The sequence below is a fragment of the Telopea speciosissima genome, chromosome 4 (genome assembly GCF_018873765.1).
Source record: "Telopea speciosissima isolate NSW1024214 ecotype Mountain lineage chromosome 4, Tspe_v1, whole genome shotgun sequence".
NCBI classification, from domain to species: Eukaryota; Viridiplantae; Streptophyta; class Magnoliopsida; order Proteales; family Proteaceae; genus Telopea; species Telopea speciosissima.
The window spans coordinates 68,010,080-68,030,225 of NC_057919.1; the positions used below are offsets into that span (position 1 = coordinate 68,010,080).

General features: G+C 39.1%; 1 protein-coding gene across 1 annotated transcript; it reads left to right on the forward strand.

Moving 5' to 3' along the window:
* The first annotated feature begins 8,469 nt into the window (after positions 1 to 8,469).
* LOC122658027 (DEAD-box ATP-dependent RNA helicase 35) lies at positions 8,470 to 18,366 on the forward strand. The gene is made up of 2 exons (XM_043852878.1): positions 8,470 to 9,518; positions 17,361 to 18,366. The coding sequence occupies exons 1-2, from the start codon at positions 8,599 to 8,601 to the stop codon at positions 18,223 to 18,225; spliced, it is 1,785 nt and encodes a 594-aa protein (XP_043708813.1). The 5' UTR covers positions 8,470 to 8,598; the 3' UTR covers positions 18,226 to 18,366.
* Positions 18,367 to 20,146: the final 1,780 nt, after the last annotated feature.

Consider the following 20,146-nt stretch of genomic DNA (forward strand, 5'->3'; position numbering starts at 1 on the left):
ATATCTATCTACTTTTTAAGTTTTCTCTCTGTGTGTGTGACTGTGTATGTGTCTCTCTCTCTCTTCTCTATAAATTATCTGAGTTTTGTATCCGTACAGAGATGATTTATTTGCTTCCTGAAACTTAAAATTGAGATGAGGTGCTACCATAAAACTCCATTAGACTAGTGAATACTCGGAGCACCTCAATGCTTATGATTTCCTTTGTTTCTCTAAGAAGTTAACTTGTAAGAAACAAAATACATGGAGGTCGCTGCTGTCCTACTGCCATGGAGAGATGAGAAGTCACCGGCTCCTTGAAGAGATAACATCATCCAAAATGGTGTTTAGGAGTAGCTAGACGTGGACTGCCTCCTTCTATGAGAAAAAGGGTCGATAGGTGTACATGCCTGTTGCATAGGGAATATATGTTCGTATTTTTGCTCCTGAATTTTTATAGAGCGACCGTATTAAACACATACCGTGTCATTGCCGAACACATTATCGTATGGTCTGTTTAATTGCCGTATGCATTGGTACCTATATTGTTGTCATTCCCGAACTTACAACTATGATTGTAAGTGAGAGTGGATTCTGATCCTCTACGGTTGGGCAGCTGAGTGCCATTGTGTGGCCTCACACAGGTAGGGGAGAAATGATCGACTGCCCCACTCACCACCCAAACATCCTACCCAGTGAGATCCACACCCTGCCTGTGTGAGGCCGCACAATGGCTGCTTTGCTGCCGGCCATAGAGGATCCAAATTGTGTAATAACCTTGATGGGAGGTGATTACGAGAGGTAGGCCTTAAGTTGTATTTGGTCTCTGCTTTCATGGAAGTGCAGAGTGACGTACCCTTCTCATCCCTGCTATTTGAGAGCTCCAAAAACCAAGAAGCACCATTCCTTTAACATCATGCCGTCAAAGAAGTAGAGATAAGAGGATACCTTGGACAGAACCTTTGGACATCATTGGCCTCCGATGATAATTTTGCTTTCTCAGAGCTTTCTTTAATTTTTCTTTCCTCTTCTTTCTGTTGTATCTTGTGGCTGCTGTTGGAGAGTTTTAATGTTGAACTTGAAATCATTAATGAAAGCAAAGGGAAGGAAACACTTGATGATGAAACCCAAAAAGAGAAGTGGTGGGTGGGAATATGGATAGAACCCTTCGTTCCCTTTACAGCTACGAAACAACACACTAACACAGGTAAGGGGACCGACCATATCCACCATCCAATGATCCAAACATGAACGACCACCTTAATTTCTTCTTATTCCTTTACTATTTCCTTATCTTTCGCCATTGAACCGTGTCTCTGTTGTAATTGTTAGAGATGTCATGTTTTTCTACAAATGAATCGCAGGGGGTGAATGTTCACATATGTGAACGCCTCACAACCATTCAAATGGAATATTATAAGTTTGATCTGCCTGTGATTACTTCTTGGGACATTTGGGCAAGGCCCAACCCCAAAATAACCCAAGGATGGGATGGGCGCTTCTGTCAGTGCCCAGCCCAAATCCCAAAACACCCAAGCAAAAAATGAGATCAAATGAAGTCATCAATTGATTTTTTGGGAAAATTTAACGTGCCTGCACTACTTTCCAAACTAAGTAACAAAAACACCCAGTCTGTTAACTGTACACGTTAATTGTTAATGATAGGAATTTTTAAACCCTATTAGGACCAATATACCCTTGATGGGTAAAATGACACTAATGCTTTTATCTTCTTCTTTTACAAATGTAGATACCTAATACCACCACCGCCTCCACCCACCATTACCACCATCACCGCTCTCCCTGCAGAATCACTGCCCGTTGAAGATAAAACACTCTGCAATTACAGTGACCCATAAGGTGCCGATACTGTGGCCTGCATTTTGATCTCCTAGTGAAGCAAGAATAAACAGAATCGACCCAAAAGCATATCTGAAAAAATTGGTAATATCTTTTTATGAACTGAAGAATCGACCCAAAAGCATATCTAAAAAAACTGGTAATATCATTTTATGAACTGATGAATTGCATGGAGTTCAATAGCATTTTAACAAAACATAGTTAAGGTGAATGAAGGACTAATATTTGCAAGGCTTACTTCTTGGAATCAATCAAATATACAATCAAATATTAATTACAAGACTCCAAAAAATCTCTTAATATGTAAAAAAGAAAGGCGGAGGAGGTTGGGTGGTGGGGGTTCTTGCAGGCGGCACAAGATTCGCAGGCATGAGAGCTGAGGTCAGGTGCACAACCTACCATTCATGGGGAGAAGATTCTGCAGGTGGCGAGTTGGGACCATGGGTGTAGGGGCCTCGTGGTGGAGGTTCAGGTGCAGGGGCCTCAAGGAAGATCCAGTTGAATTTTTTTTCTTGAATCTGAATCCATTGAAGTGGCATGGATTTGTAGGTTTGGGGAAAATGATTTGGGAAAGATGAATTTCAAACAGTAAATGATTTGGGAAAGATGAGGGCATTTTGGTCAATTAAAATACAATTTTAACGTTTATAATTAACGGATTGAGTGTTTTTGTTACTTATAGTTTGGCAAACAGGGGAGGTATGTGAAATTTTCCAAATCTTACGGGTAAAAGTATACATAAGTCATGTCTCATGGGAAGTATGTTAAATTTTCCCAATTTTTTTTTTTTTTATTGTCAACCATCTGGGTTTAAAACAAACAGAACAAGGAATCCCTGCACATGTAACTCACATCTCTATGAGATAACAAAGAGGACAGATGATGCTCGTTATTTCCTCCGGCAAAATCATCTCACTACCGAAGAAGATGACGGTGACCAAAGCTTTAGAAAGCTGAATGTCTTCAATCGAAAACATCCATATCTCTAAATCAAGTGGACCACTAGGTAGAAGAAAAGGATTTGGGCCTGGATGCAGATTCTCTATGGCGCGCTGCCCGTAGCGGCCTGAGCGGTGCAGATTGAGCCGCATGCGCAAAGATCGCCTTACCCCTGCCCAAATGCCTTGCCCGAGCAGGCGTAAGGCGGTCATTGCGCATGCGGCCCTACGCCGTACAGGGTGCTACGGGCAGAGGGTGGCAACAGAGTGACAGTGAATGAAATAAACGGTTTTTAAGTATAATTTCATAAATACGGTAAAAATCGTGATTTTAAAATGTAAAGTATTTTACACGTATGATTCACGTATTTTATGTATTATTCGATTTAAGTGGTTTTTTTGTAAAACCCAAAATCACTCTCGCGGTCTCTCCGTTCCCGATTACCAGATCATGCAGGAACTTGGAAGTTTGGCACCCTAGTCTCTTCCTCTTCTCCGTCTTGGTTTCCGGACGAGTTCAGCGGCGGCCGGTGACTGAGGCTATTGACTCTATACGACAATACCCCTTTTTCTTTCCTCTTCTCTGTTTATCTTCCCGAATCCTGATCGATTGCAGAAAACTCCATCGAAGGCGATTGCAGCGATGGAGGCCGACTTACCGCTCCTCTTCTCCAGCAAATCTCGGTCCCAGTTGATAGTTGATACTTGATAGCTGCGGCGAGTCTCAGTTCCAGTTTCTTCTCGATAAGTCCCTTCCTCTTTCCAGATCAAGGGTATCCTTGAAATTATAAATCTCAGTCTCAAGATCACAATTGAAGTTGTATGAATTATTTTTAGGTTTTTTTTGTAGTAATGTTTAATCTGAAAGACCAACATAGTTGGTTCTATATCTAAACTTTGATGGGATTCAGGACTTGGAGTAGTTTGTCATGTTGGGAATTTATGTTTCAGAAACTCGATATAGGGAAGGGGTTGTCTTGTATATTTTCTGCAGTGGAATAAAGTTAGAATTTGCAGCTTAATTGCTATTATTTTTGCGGACTTACCATTAAGGTGAAGTCTTCAACCATATGTAGACTCCTATGTATCTCCTCTTATATTTTTTCTTCGTTTACTTTTCTCTTTTTATTTTAACCGCTACAAGCAAGCTTAATCAATCAGCAGTTCAGCACTAGTAACCTTCAAAACCATCCACTTCATCATCGTTTGCACAAGGCTTATAGCTTTAATATTGTGTTAATGTGTTTATTTCATTTGTGAGGTTTCTTGGTACTACTTATGCGGTTAGTAAGTTCGCATATCATACGCGTATTAAACGTATATCCAAATTTTTAATTCAAAAAAACGTATTATGCCATATATATCCATATATTTGTTAAAAAACTTGTTTTTGGAGTGTCGCCTTTTTATACCCGTATAAATACGTATTAATCGCGTATAATATGTTTAAAAAAAAAAACACTAAAGTTAAAGTGAGAAAACACGCAAAACCCGTTCAGTCGGCAAAAAGGGAAGAAAGGTTTGGTCTTCTCTTCACTCTTCGAACCCTAGCCGTCTGCTGCGGTGCCGCTCGATCACCTGTTTCGTCTCTGTCTCCGTTCAACGGCGGCTGGCGAGACTTCATATAAGGTTCAATACCCCCTAGCCCCTGCTCCCTTCCTATTCTCCATCTCCGTTCAAGGTTAATTGCAGCGGTGGAGTGGTAGACAAGCTCGGTTCCTCTTCCATTCTTTGCCCCTTTCTCCTCCTCTCGCTCCTGTAAGTTATACTATCTGCTGTGAATGTAAATAGCATTATTGAATTTTAAGCCCTTTGTGATTTTTTTTTTGGTCTCATGTGACCATGTCTTTCTGCCGCTTCTTATTTCTTTACTCCTCAACCCCCCTCTTTTTTCTCTTGGTTCTATTGTTGTGTTAGTCAATATAACATCTTTTGTATTTTTCAATTCGAAACCCAGATGTGAATTAATGAAAGAACCCAAGTTCTGATCATCATTTTAAACCCTACAAGTTCTTCAATCTTAAAATAGCTTTCCGTTTTGGAGGTATTTGAAGCTTAAGTAATGGGAATAGGTGGTGGTGGCCTGAGTGTTTTGACTAATTTTTAATCAATTATACTCAAATCAGGCACCATTGCTTTAGAGATTTGGAAATGGCAATTGCAGATTTGAAGATTTATACAGAACAAATAACCCTGCTAAGCTATGCTACAGGACAAAGATTCTAAAAGAACCACCCACTTTAACCCAGAATAAAGGTGTACTTGCATTGGTTCGATTTGTTTGTTTTTTTTTTTTAAAGTACATTGAATGTTAGTCTAAAGATTTAAGCTTAGCTCTCTGATTAAGGCTGTAATTAGTGGAAGTAACTCAAGTTGAGAATAGAGAATGATAGAAAATTCTGGTTCCCCAATGCTTCAATTATCTTGGAGATACGACAATCGTTTCTGATTTTGGTTAAAGATTCTAAAAGAACCACACACTAAAATCATTGTGTATATGCTATTATTTTGTTTATTAGGTGGTGAATGTCTGTTACATAGTGAAAATATGCCCGTATTTTTGCTTATAGAGTGGCCGTATTAAACACATATTAAACGCTTATCGTTTTATTGCCGTATGCGTTTTATTACGCCGGATTTTTTAAAAGTGTTATTGCCGTCTAGTCCGTTTAATTGCCGTATGTATCCGTTCCCGTTCAATTGCCGTTCTCGAACTTACTAACTAAGCTTATGCTTGTTACATAGTGAATATATGCCCATATTTTTTTGGCTTACAGAGCAGGCATATTAAACGCATATTGTATTATTGCCGTACATGGATTTTTGAAAAGTATTATTGTCATCTATTCTGTTTTATTGTCGTTCCCGAACTTACTAAGGTATTCCATACCCCCTTTCCCTTTGTTAGATTAGAAGTTAGAAACCCCCCACCCCACCCAACCAAAAAAAAAAAAAAAGAAGAAGATAATTGTGTAGTTCATGGTATTTGTATTACCCATATCAAACACATTATATGCAGATTTTTACGTTAGAAAAAAAAAAAAGAAACCCAAAATAACAATACCCTTTGTAGCTTCACCAATTCCCTACCCCTTTCTTGAAACCATCCAAAACCAAAACCCTTCTCACGGTCTCATTGCAAACCCTCCTTCAACCAGAATTTCTCCAACTCCACTGTAATCCTTCTTCCCTTCGAGCAGCAAGCCTCTGTAACCCTTCTTCCCTTCAAGCGACTAGGCTTGCAACCCTTCTTTCCTTCAAGTGACCAAGCCTCTTCAATTGACTTCCCTTCAAGCGACCAAGCCTTTGCAATCGATGGGTCTCTAACCAATTTTCCCTTTAGCAATCGAACGGTCTCCACCCTCCGGTGAGCATTATTACTCTCTCTTTCTCTCTATTGATTTCACAATTAGGTTATCCAAACAATTAGTCTCGAGTCTCGACTACTAATTGATTGGGGTATCACAGTGTATCATGAATGTGGTATTGAGGTGGATAAAAGCAACCACTAATAGTCTCATGACAAAAATGTTTACTTTCATTGGTCTGATTGGTGATGTTCTAGTTCGGGCTGATTAAGGATGTCTTACAAATTACAACATACAAGCCCCAAAGAACACCATATCTTATCTGGAAAAAAGGGGATTGGAACAATGGGATTGGGAGGGGCGAGTTCAGTCTCATCACATCTCTAGTTATCAGTAGTTAATTTTGAAATCTAGCTGATTTTTGCAAGTTTTGAGTTTGAATGTGTTCAATGCTTCTCTGGATTTCTAGTTGGAAGTTTTATTTGGTTATTTTAGCTATGGGAAAAGGCTGGGTATGCTAGTGGTATACCGTAACCTAGCACCCTATGTGTCTATTTCTCTCTTCCTCCCTTTAAGGGGTAAGGGAGTCATTTCAAAGGGGGGGGGGTGAGAGAGAGAAAGATAGACACATAGGGTGCTAGCTTATGGTATATCGCTAGAATACCCATACCTCTCCTATTAGCTATATAAGTGCAACTTTAGCTATTCATTTGTTTAACTGTCAAAAGTATTGGTATTGTTGACTGCTGATCTTTATTTTTTGCTGCATTTTTCCTTCTTACCATTGTGTTTTTGGGTAAATGGATGAAGATTTTGGCATTTGGTAGCACACATTTCTATCATTTGGTTCTCATAATGAGAAATACCATAGGTTAATATTGCTTTTTTTGTACAGATGGGAATTGGTAAATACTCTTTGGTGGGTTTCCCATGTTATTTATTTCTCATGATACACCATAATAGTTTTTTGTTGTTTGAACACTATTTCTGAACATCTACTAGGATATGTTTGTTGATTCCAGATATTGGAATGTGATACTAGGATTCAAATAGACAAATATGGCCCTAGTTTACAATAAGACCACTCACACTAATGGCAGTACAGCCCTTTACCAATCTCCAGCGACAGGCAATGACAGAAACACCTAATCAGTAGGTGTGCAGCAAGGTATTGTAACTATTACAACTCCCAACAATGCCTAACAATAGTCTAGGATGTTCCAATCACAAGAGAACCAAACAGCAGCAGTTAAGGCTAGTGCAGGGTAGGGAAAAACAGGTCAAATGACCAGAAAATCAACCACCAACAAAATAGAAATTAGGATGCTTAGATGGGCCTGATGTTCCAATCGAAGGTATGTCTAATGGGGTTGAATAACAATTAAAATTCTCAGCCAAAGGTGATGGGTAGATGTTGGGATATTGATAGGTCTTAGAATTAGAAACTAAGGTCCAGAATTAGTAACTAACTGATAAAGACAAACGTATCCAATGGATCAGATTCAATTTACCATCGAAGGTAGGACCCTAGTTGGGTATTCTACTCTCAAAATTTAGGCCGGATTGGTTGACTGGATCCAGAGTGACAAGCCTTCGAAGTTCTCTGTAGAAATCTCCAGTAACAGTGAGCTGCAAGAGGGGGGATTTGATATTCAGGTCTTCTTCTTGTTTGGAACTGGAAGGGTGGATCTTCAACAACTCCAGCACAGTCTGTAGCACCTTCGATTGCCTCTCTTAAACTTTTTGTTGCAGGTCCTACGGAGAAATAGAAAGTAGAGTCGATGGGGAAGAAAATAGAATTAGAAGATGGGATAAAAGATTGAGTCCCTCACTCGCACCTAGGCCTCTCACGTCAAAGGTCTCTTACCTTACATAGGATGCTCTCCTCGACTGTTTGTCACGAGCATTGGAAAAAACTAGAATTCAATCTTCATTAAATCGTGGGTTGAGCATTAAGGCTCTGACAAATATATAGAGCTTATCAGCAATAACAGAAAATTGAAAGAAAGCTGTGAAAAGAATCCCACTTATGGTATGGAATATCTTGTACAATAAGTCATGAAAAAAAAAAAGAAACTAATAACTGAAATCCAAAATTAGAAATTACATACCTCACAATTTGGTTCTGGAAATTATACTTGTGTAGTCTGAATTTAATCCTGAACATTGTCTCAGACTCTTCGATTCTTCTGGATTTGGCCTCGTTATTTAATTCTGAAACAGGAATGTTAGCCTCGCCTGCTTCATCAATCAGTAATTTTTTTTAGTAGTTTCTATATATCTTTCTGAATGTTAGGTTTTCTTATTTTCAATGGTGATGTTCTGCTTTGTGAGTTTGTTCTATAAACTAGCTAAGAAATCTTGAGTTTCATTCAGGTTTCTGGCTTTCTGCAGGCGCAAGAAAATGAGTTTCTGTCACATAGCTCTTCAGTAGCATTAGTAGAAGCAGTTGCTATTGCTTCATAATTGAGTTATTGGCTACAAAGTAAGAAGGTATATTAGACCTGGGGAAGATGGAACCTTCATCTATCATGGATGAAAAGGATGATGATTATGTCGAATATATCCCTGTGAAAAAGCGCAGGGCTATGGAAGCCCAGAAAATCCTCCAACGCAAGGGGAAATCTTCAGCTTTGGAGGACGAGTCTGAGAAGTCAAAGCTTGCTGAAGCAAAACCCAGCCTCCTTGTCAAGGCTTCTCAGCTTAAGCGTGACCTCCCTGAGATTAGCCCTACTGAGCAGATTGTGCAACAAGAGAAGGAGATGATTGAGCACCTTTCCGACCGCAAGACCCTCATGTCAGTTCGTGAGCTAGCTAAGGGAATTACCTATACGGAGCCTATGGTGACAGGATGGAAACCTCCCTTGGCAATTCGGAGGATGTCTTCAAAGGAATGTGAATCTATAAGGAAGCAGTGGCATATACTTGTCGATGGCGAAGATATTCCTCCACCAGTGAAGAACTTTAAAGACATGCGGTTGCCAGAACAGATTTTGAAGAAACTGAAAGCTAAGGGGATTGTGCAGCCCACACCTATTCAGGTCCAGGGACTTCCTGTTATCTTGTCAGGGAGGGACATGATTGGGATTGCGTTTACTGGTTCAGGTAAGACTCTTGTTTTTGTGCTGCCACTTATCATGGCTGCATTGCAAGAGGAGGTTATGATGCCTATTGTTCCTGGGGAAGGTCCTTTTGGCTTGGTGATTTGCCCGTCAAGAGAGCTTGCTAGGCAGACTTATGAAGTTGTGGAGCAGTTTTTGATCCCTTTGAAAGAGGCTGGGTATCCGGAGTTGAGGCCATTACTTTGTATTGGTGGGGTTGATATGCGATCGCAACTAGAGGTCGTGAAGAAGGGTGTGCATATTGTTGTTGCTACACCTGGGAGGTTGAAGGATATGCTTGCGAAGAAGAAGATGAATCTTGACAACTGCAGGTACTCAAATAAATATTCTGCAATTTGATCACTCTTTGATGCTTGGTGCTCCCCCTTGGCTTCATACTTTAAATGCATACTAATGCATACAAAATAAATACGCATGATTGTTTTGCTAGTCTTGACTTCTATTTTTCTTCAATTTTTTAGTTTGATATTTCAGAGATACGAATGATGTGACTATTTATATGTTTAGATATACAATTTGAACTTGTTTCTCCAATACCTTTAATGTAAGGCCAAGTCACAAGTGACCTAGCCCCAGGTAGGATCCCTTATACAAACAAATCAGAACATGTAACACCCAATTCGAACAACCACACATAAAAGAATCATCCAACAGTAGGTGAACAGTGAGGTATTTAAACCCTTTCAACCTCCAGTTATGCCCATGGAAAGAGATCTCGTTTTTGCAAGAAACCTAGACGAGTTAAGTAGAGAGTTTTAAAAGTTCCTGGTTTCAACCAGTTTTGACTGAGATATCTCGGTTTCAGTCAAAAATTTTCGAAACCAGCTGAACCAACCCAAACCGGCATATATAAAGTGACAATTTTCGATTGAAACTTGCCATTTCTCTCAAGTTTCGATCGAAACTCATTCTAGCTCGGTGGTTTCAACACAAGGAGTGACATTTTGGTTCAAAAGTGTGGATTTCTTCACACTGTTTCTGCTGCTGCTTCTCTCTTCAGAGACTGTCTTGTGTGTCATATCAAGACCCCCCCTTGTGAGTAATATCAAGGTTGAAGGACTGGAATCCCCAGTGACTCCTTGCATCTTGTAGATCGGGAGGTCCTCTCTTAGCTTTTCTTCAATCTGCTACTGTTGGAGATCAGTGTTAATTCAAGTAAGTAGTTTTATAATTCTGCAATTTCATTCCTCTTCTTAATCCTCCACTTAACCCTAATCGATTCCCATAACCCTAGTCTCACTCTAAAATCTGTCCAGCCTTATCCCTCCACTTGATCTCAGTTGCAGCCCAATCTGTCCATCAAAACCCTAAATCCAATTCTGCCCTAAATTGCAGAATTTCGTAACTCATCCAAACCCTAACTTCTTTATACCAAAATAACCCCCTAGACCTGCCCATTAATACCCTATAAACCCCCTTTCCCAAAATCCACCCCTAAACCCTAGATCCTGAAAACACTCCATTTTTACAAGGCCTCTAACCCGAAACCCTAGATTTCCAACTTCATCCAAATCAATCCAAACCTACACCAATAGAGTCCTAAAAACCTGCACATCATTACCAAATAAAGCCTTAGCTCGAAACCCTAACCCTAACCCTAATTCTGCCCTAATTAGCCTAAGCTGCCCCAATCGGTTTGCCTTGTTTGGTGATCCTATTACCTTGGTTCCTAGTGGGACTACACCTACCTAGGACTACATTAGGATGTTGTGTTTCAAAACCCAGCAGGGTTGGTGAAGGGTTGGGAAGTTATGGATTTAGTAACGTGCAGCCAAAGGGGTTTGCAGAGGTGCAGCAATAGCTCCAATCGATGGAACAACCAGCATCAGCAACAGTTGAATGTAAGACCAAATTAGGATCAGCAAGAAACTTGAGCATACTTTCTAAATTTGAAAATATAAACTAAAATGAGATAAGGTTGCTTAATGGCAACCACAAAATATCTAAGATAATAATTTTAAAAATAGAAACTAAACTAACTCCTAATTCCCCACACAGACAAAATTGACCCTTCTAAAAAAGTCTTCACATGATCTGGTATTGGGCCCCACAGAATCTTCTAACAATATTCTCACCAAAGCAAAATAAGGGGCTGTGACACTGTTCGTGTGAACAGTGTTTTGGCCTCTTTTTCTTCATATTTCAATCTACATCACTGACCATCTCACCCTTCTCAGCCCAAAACAGCAACATAACTTCATTCATTAAATCGTTTGTGTGAGTGTGTGTGTGAGAGAGAGAGAGAGAGAGAGAGAGGTGATGCAGGACAAACCCTAGAAGCTAGGGAATCCCACAATAGGACAGGTTCATAGGTGTAACACCCTAGTGGGGACTTAAGGCAAGGGCTGGAATTCGCACGACGCCACATTCAACATCAGACATAAAAGAACAGAATTTACCAATGGCAATCATCAATAGAAAGCACATGAATGGACACCAATAGGTCTTAGGAATCAATTCTAGCAACCTATATGGTTAATTCCACAAGGCTAGGCAAGTAAATTCATGGCATTACATTCAAGGGTTCAGTAGGCATGCATGGCAGTCCATATAAGATAAGAAGCCATTGATAATAAGCATTAGAAACATACACAATACCAAAACAGCCCAACTAGTGTAAAATAAATACTGTTTCAGGTCTGAAATTAGTGAGAAGTCATGCAAACATTATCAAAATAAAATTCTGTTTCTAGGTTTAAAGAAAGGGTGGATTGTAGGGGTTAAGTTGGGGTTAAGATTTCAAGGAGAAGTCTGGAAATGGGGTAGGGATGGTTAGGGACTGGTTTAGTAAGGGTAAACAAAGGGTTTTGGCTAGCAGAGAAGGAGGGGCATGGAGGGAATACTTTTAATGGGGCTGGGAGTGCTTCAGTTACAAGGACAGGGAAGGAAAAAGGGGTTACGACTGTGGGAATGGAAGGGGAGTAGTGGAGAGGGAGGTTGGGTTATTTCGGTTGCAAAGGGGCAGGAAGGGATGGGAGGTTTTGGCAGCAGCAGGGAGGGGAAGAAAGGAACCACGACAGCAGCAGGGAGTGGGGGAGAGAAGTACCACGCTATAGGGGAACAAGAAAGAAGAGAAAGGGGAGACGTGGGGGAAAGGGAAGAGAAAGAAAGAAAGATGAAGAGATAAGAGGGAGAGAGATCGTACCTTTGAGAGGGAGAGAAGTCGCAAAGGGGAGGGGGAGAGAGTCGCAACAACTGCTTGCAGTCTTTCTTTCTTCATTCGTTACTTGCAAACAAAGTCTCAATACACTTAAATAAAGACTGAATTAGTAAATACCAGAAATACCCCTAATCTAATTAAAACCCAAATAAATAACCAAAGTACCTAAAGTGCCCTCACATAAGTTATAAGGCTGAAACAAAAACTGCAGAAATAAATAAATAAAAATAGTAAAACACCCTTCACTTATTTAACACAAGTCCTAAGATAAAAAGACCAAAATAACCCAAGAAGTCTAAACAGCCCCGCGCTACCCTGTAGCCTCTAAAAGCATCGTCGAACCATAGTAACTGGCTCCGTGGTAGTCTCCTGCGCCTCTGGTAGTGGTGCACAAAGGGCCTCCGGTAGTGGTGCGGCATGATGTCCCCATCAAGAGGACAATTAGAAATTTGAGTAGTTTACGAAGTTTCCATAAAAAAGAAAGGACCAAGTTTCCCTCCACCCATAGAGGACGGTTCACCCACCATCCTAGGGTTCACAAACCCTTCTTAGGGTTGTAGTATGTTCCAAAATATCCTTCTGATACCCTTTCCTGCCCTCTCCTGCCCCATGGTGAATGGGATCCCATTCACTGTGGGTGAAGGGAAACTCGATCCAAAAAGAAATGTTTAAGGTGAGAAAAAGAAGTGGAAAAACTAAGGTAGCGTTTGGTTGAAGGTGTCAAACGAGTCGGATTCTTAAATTGGATCAGCTTCTTAAGAATCTGGTTCATGTGGATTTGGATTCGAATAAAAAACCTGTTTGGTTACTCTGGGTCTGTCAAGTGGAATCCAGCTGAAAGACTGTTTGGTTGCCCTGGGTCTGTCAGGTGGAATCCTTCTGAATCCATATGTAAGACTGTTTGGTTACCCTGAGTCTGTTAGTTGGATTCTACTTGAATTTTGTTTGAAAAATATTTTAGCCTTGTTTTGTTATACAACATATGCATACATTTAATATGACTTTATTAAAAAAAAAAAAAAGATAATAAAAAAATTGGATTAAAATTCTCAAAAGAAAGTCTTTCCCAATTTTTCATGTGTCCATAAAAATTACAAAATTAGCACCAAGTGGTGAAGTGGTGTTATGTTACTTCAACAAAGCAAAACTCATTGTACGGGCATTTTCAAACAACAAAGATCTCTACATATGGTAAAAAATCCATATCCATTTAATTTAAGTAAAATTTTTGTCAAATTTCAAAGATGCCATTAAATTTGGGTTCTTGTGTGGATTAGTGTCATAACTGACTATGCTATGAACAGTTGAATAAAAAGGGCCTTGGTGGATTTGAACCACCATCCCTGGAACATGCTCATGTTCCAAGTGCTCTACCAATTTAAGCTAAAGACCCATCAAGTGGAGCTTGGAATTTAATCAACAACAAATAGAACCACTAACTAAGAGGACATGACATTCCAAGACTGATAGTATATTGCTTTCTAGTCTAATGAGCTCTCAAGACTGATAGGAATGGACCAAGATGACAATGAATGTAAGATAAAGAACTACCATACCTGAGCTCCCCATCCAACACCAATTTTAGATATTATTTGGAGAGAAGACATCCCATGGGGTGAAATATTTTTTTTGGGATTGTTGTGCAACTTGACTCTCCCGCTAGAAACAACTAAAATCATTTTCAGAACTATTGCTGCTAGCAAAATAAAACTGATTCTTGAATCCAGTGGTCATCACCCACATCATTTTCCAATTAAACTTGAAATAATCAGGGCAGTCTTGCAAAACTAATCAAAATTTCATCACAAAGCTATGAAAGAACTTTCTAGCTTGATTTTGATGCAATCTGAAAGCTGATTAAGTAACCTTTCCGATAAGACTAAAATCTTGCAAATCCAAACTACTTTGGGAATTGTTATGGCCAATTTACTAAGGGGGTGTCATACTGCATCAAGATTTTTACTTCTAGAACTTCAAATCCTATTGGGAGTTTTAGTTCAATTTCTACTTTAGAGTTCCTATTTCTTTAACTGAAAGGACTCACAGTAATGTAGAATAGCCAGGCTGCAACCAATTCTACAGGAGGATCATAAACTCTTCAATGAAGAAGAGCATCCACAGGGCATTTTGATTCTTTCTTCAATCAGCAACTATGGTAGCATGAAATCTTCTATTGAATGAATGAATCCCAGCAGTAGTCTGGAACCTCAGTTGATCTCAGATTTGCAGGGAAATAAAAACCGGAAAAGAAACAAAGAAGAAAATAGAGAAGAAGGATAGGATTGAATACCCTTTAACTGCTGGCCAATAGATAATATCTTCCCCAAATAAGCTGGGTTGATGGGGGACTGAACCTGGACAGGTTGCTGTTCTCTTCTCTCAACCACCATTGATCTACATCACACAGGTGTTGCAAAATTGATAAATTTAAGTAAAAGCAGTAAGTTCTAGTCTTAGGTTTGAAAATTAGAAAAACTTCATAGACTCACTCAGTTCAATTTCTTTAAATTATACATTTCAGTTCAATTTCTTTCTGTCTCTTTCTCTCTCAGACTTCACTCTCTTAATCATACTTCTGCTATGCCTTTTCACCCAAGCAATTCCCCTGAAGCTCTAGCCTTCTAATCCCTCTTTTGTCCCCTTCTTTTTATAAGCCCTTCTCTGTCAACTTCAGTCCTTCTCTCTCAGATATCTCTTTGATCTCCTCTCTTTAATTTACCTCTCTCCTTATGCACCACTCACTTCCTCCTATAAGTTATAACCCCTCTTCTGTTCTCCATTTCATGCACACCTACTTTACTACCTCTTCTCTCTCTCTTTTGTTTTCTTCTTATTGTTTTTTCTCAGTCTGCAATGGAACCTCAACAACACCCACAACAACAAATGCAGTGACAGCCACAGCCAAACGAAGATAGCAGCAGTAGCAGTAATAGCAAAGGGAACAACTTCCTTTGCAGGCAAAGGGAACCCCTGCTTCTGGTTCAGACCATAATATAATTTTCGATCTCTTCCCCCACTTGGTTTCCATCATCATACCTTCCACCCTAAGTGAAGAAACAAACACAGAAATTCCCTTTTTCAGCTTTTCATCTTCCAGTAGAGTTGGGTTCCTTTCCCCTATGGATAACCACCCCTCCCCATCTCATCTCAAACTATCCATGAGCTGAAGTTTAACATGTGAATAGAAATATTGGGTTCAATCTATTCACAAAATTTGGGTCCTAGTTGACAAATATTTGGCCATTACAGGAAAGGAGAGCTCTTATATATCCTCCTCTTCTTACATAATATACATATGATCGAGGTATATGAGATTAAACACAAGTTAAGTGGGGTTAAAATTAAAATTAGTAGGGTAAATAAAGGAAATGATGGGAGAAGTTACAGGGATTGAACTTCACCTACTTAAATTAGTAGGGTAAATAAAGGAAATGATGGTCCTAATGCCTGTTGTGTGGCAGATCAATCCAAAATTTAGGGGCAGATAGGGCTAGAGAAAGATGATTTGGCTGCAAGTTTACGCAGGTCACCTGGTCATATTTCAAGTTTCAGGCTTAATGGAGGTTGTGTAGCAGATCAGTCCAAAGAATTTTTTTTTTTTTTTTTTGGGAAATAACTGCAGATAGAGCAGCAACAACCCTGCTATGGAATACCACCAAAATCTTCACCTTAGCAGACAATATAGAAACTAAAGCAAAGCCTAAAATAAGTTCAATAAATTTCCATACAAAATGACTTGAAAATAGTAAAAACTAAACCTTATTGGGAGATCAAAGAGGCTTCAAGTTGGTAATTGAACATAAAAAATCCCATACAACGAAACAAAGACAAGGAACATGGGCTCTAAGCATATTCAAGGAAGCCACACAAGTGCCAAACAAATTACACTATAAAGTAGTAAATCAGTGAGCAAACTGATATAAAATTAAGCAAGCAATTCTCAGTTTCACCATCACACTGCAACTTGTTACCATGTATGCTATAAAGTAGTAAACCAGTGACCAAGTCAATATAAAACTGATTTAAACTGATTTGGTCCAGTAAGTCCAGATTAATTAACTTTAATCTGTGTGTTTTTCTATGGTGAATAGAAGGTCAATAAGAACTCTTTTGATCAGGTCAAAGCAAACAAACCTTATCCCGTAATCCAAGCCTATGGATCTCCACCCCCATAGACTCATGTCTGATGTTGCAGAATAAACAATTTTCCCCCTCCTTTCAAGGTCTAAACCATGACTAGAGGGTTCTGGTCTTCATTGACTGCATTGTAGCTTCTTGCGTTCTAGTTTCATCATAGCTTATGTATGACATGCAAACCAATTGTTTTACTTTGTATTAAAAAAAATTGTGGGGCTGAAAATCAAACAAAACAAACAAAAAAAAAATTGTGAAAAAAACAATAAACTCCATATGCAGACAAGGAGTATTATTCTATCATCAATACTATACATTTAATATCAAATATATTATTTCCTTCTTTCTTCAAGATTATATAGTTGCTTTTGAATGCTATTTGGTCATGTAGATCTTGGTATAAGATAAACTAAATTGTATACAATAATAATCAGACAAGGGGAAGAGACTGATTCTCTATTTATTGCTCCTATTCCTATTCCTTTGATTTCATTAAATGGTGGATTCTAGGGAAGCCAATGTGGCACACAGTAGAAGAACAGTTTAGAGATATAGAGGCACGTGGTATTGTTCCAAAATCAACGGTTTTTTTTTTGTTGTAAATTCAGTCTAATTTTTCTTTTCACCACGATCTGCTTATAGTGTCAGCTGCTATCAGCGTGATGTCTATATCTTTTTAACTCCTCGAACTCTCATGTTGGGCGACAATTTCTTAGATATTCTTCCAGGTTCCAATGTACTGGAAAATAAAACCAGGCCCTCTTTTTTATGGACATTTGGATTCAGCTTTTCTCTTTAAAACAAAATGTATCAGGATATCTATGTTCTCATCTTCTAACTGCATTTGTTTCTTCTGTAGGTACTTGACACTGGATGAAGCTGACAGGTTAGTTGATTTGGGGTTTGAAGATGATATCAGAGAAGTGTTTGATCACTTCAAAGCCCAAAGACAAACTCTTCTATTCTCTGCCACCATGCCCACAAAAATACAGAACTTTGCCAGAAGTGCATTGGTAAAACCTGTTACAGTCAACGTGGGAAGAGCTGGAGCAGCAAATCTGGATGTGATACAAGAAGTCGAGTATGTGAAACAAGAAGCAAAGATTGTTTACCTTCTTGAATGTCTACAGAAGACCCCACCTCCTGTCCTCATATTTTGTGAGAACAAAGCTGATGTGGATGATATTCATGAATATCTCCTGCTTAAAGGAGTCGAGGCAGTAGCCATTCATGGAGGCAAGGACCAAGAAGATAGAGAATATGCCATTTCATCTTTCAAAGCAGGGATAAAGGATGTCTTGGTGGCCACTGATGTTGCTTCAAAGGGGCTAGATTTTCCAGATATCCAGCATGTAATTAATTATGACATGCCTGCTGAAATTGAGAATTATGTCCACCGTATTGGTCGAACAGGAAGATGTGGGAAAACTGGAATAGCAACAACATTTATAAACAAGAACCAGAGTGAGACCACACTGCTGGACTTGAAGCACCTCCTACAAGAAGCGAAACAAAGAATCCCGCCTGTGCTTGCGGAACTGAATGATCCAATGGAAGACGTGGATGCCATCACAAATGCAAGTGGTGTTAAAGGTTGCGCCTATTGTGGTGGGCTTGGCCACCGTATTCGTGATTGCCCCAAGCTGGAGCACCAAAAGAGTATGGCAATAGCAAGCTCAAGGCGGGACTATTTTGGTTCTGGAGGTTATAGAGGAGAAATTTGACATATTATCCTTTCCTCTTTATGTTCTGTATGTGCACACTTCCTCAAATCATGTCTGTATTTTGGCTAGAAATTGTCACTGTATATATCTCTAAAGAATGAGTTAGAATTGCATTCTTTTAGAGAGTAGCATTTGAAATTCAGAAATTCCTCACGCTCAGTGTATTTACTAATTTTCTGATAGGATAAGTGGTTTTCTATGACACTTTTGTGGAGCATTACCAAAGCTTTCTTATTCTCTTGCATGTCTCCTATGAAGTGTATTTCCTTAACATGGAAGAGAAGAAATATTTAAACCATAACAAGTTCTATTTTATAAGAAATTATAAAATCGTAATTGATCTATTGGATAAGAGCTCTTTCTGATAATAGAGTGGAGGTTCTATTTTGATTCCATAGTTCAAGAACAGCTTGCATCATTAAATAAATTCTGCTGGGAAATCCTCTTTTGCATTCCATGGAAGAACAGTCCATTTACTTTGAAACTGACAAATACATTACTAAGAAAATTGTGTTCCTTTTTGTTTTGGTCTTAAAACTCACTAGGTTCAGAAGATTAATTTACTCTTCAAAATTTGTGGTTCTGGTCATACAGTAGCCTTCTCAAATACTCTCTATTCAATTAGGAATAGTTCTTGTGACAGGTAACCTCCTTTTGTATAATAGGCCAAAGCAAAAGATCTCTAATCAACCATGTGGTTTTTTTCATTTGAATCTGCTCAGATATTTTCTCCCATCTAGGCTGAGATTACAAAACATGGGCAGGTAAGCTTTGAAGAGTTCTTTCTTCAGAGTACTCTTCCTACCCTTTTAGAGGTTTGAGCTTTTCCAGCTTGACTGATTCTCTATTCAAACCTTCTGATCACACTGTACCACAGCGAATTGTCTTTAGAGCCCAAAGCATTGGAAAAGGAAGGATCCCACTTTGCATCTAGCGCCTGAGCCAATGCTGGTTTTGTTCTACTCTTTATAGTTGCATCCCTGATCCCCATTGTTCCAGAAAGCGGAATAGGCAATTTAATTGGTCTCTTTCGATTCTGATTCTTATGTTTCAGGACTCAGCATGAACCCTGGAAAAGTTCAATTTTTTTGAAGCGAGAATCAGGAGTCAGATCCAATCGATTCCAATCCGATTTGACTGAAATCGGCAATTCAATTCTGATTCTAAGAACTATGTTGATCAGTTGATCTCTCCTTTCTCTTTCAAGGAAAAAAATTTGTGTGTGGGAGTCTATCATCTACGTCCGGACACAGTGAGGTGGTGAAATGATCACCCCGTCCCTCATGAAAGGTGAAAATCTCATACCCATGATACTTCTGTGTGCGTTTCCATTGGCCCCGTGTGTAGGCAGGGACCACGCTCCCACATTTAAAAGCAGAAAAATTGAATAATAAACTGAAAAAAAAAAAAAAGGTAATTATAGTCAATGAATCAGAATTCTCATCCCTTCTTACATCATACCTTTGTTTTTTTTTTTTAAATTTCCAAAGAAAATTAAGAAAACAAATTCAATCTTTATACAGCTGGGAGGCACACACGGTGACGTGCAAAGCCTTAATTTGAGATGAGAAAGAGGCCAAATGTCTACAGTTTCGTGTTGGGAATTATAGTTTACTTATTTATTTATTTTAATGGTTTTTTAATTGTTTAGGTCTAATTGTCTCCACTGTTAGTTTTTATTGATAATAACATTTGGTGAAAGATGATAATTTGTTATAAATCCAGGACTAGTTTTCTTCCATTGCTACAGATCGATCGAAGTTCTTGTCTATTTTATCCCCTTGAATTGGGCTTTCGCTAGTTGGCTTGGTGAGTTGGGCTATGTGGACTTTATTAAACCACCCTTCAGTCTTCAGCTAACCAATGTCGACCCAGTCTTTCATTGAAGATTGCAGATGGACCTAGTCCTGTTATTTTCACT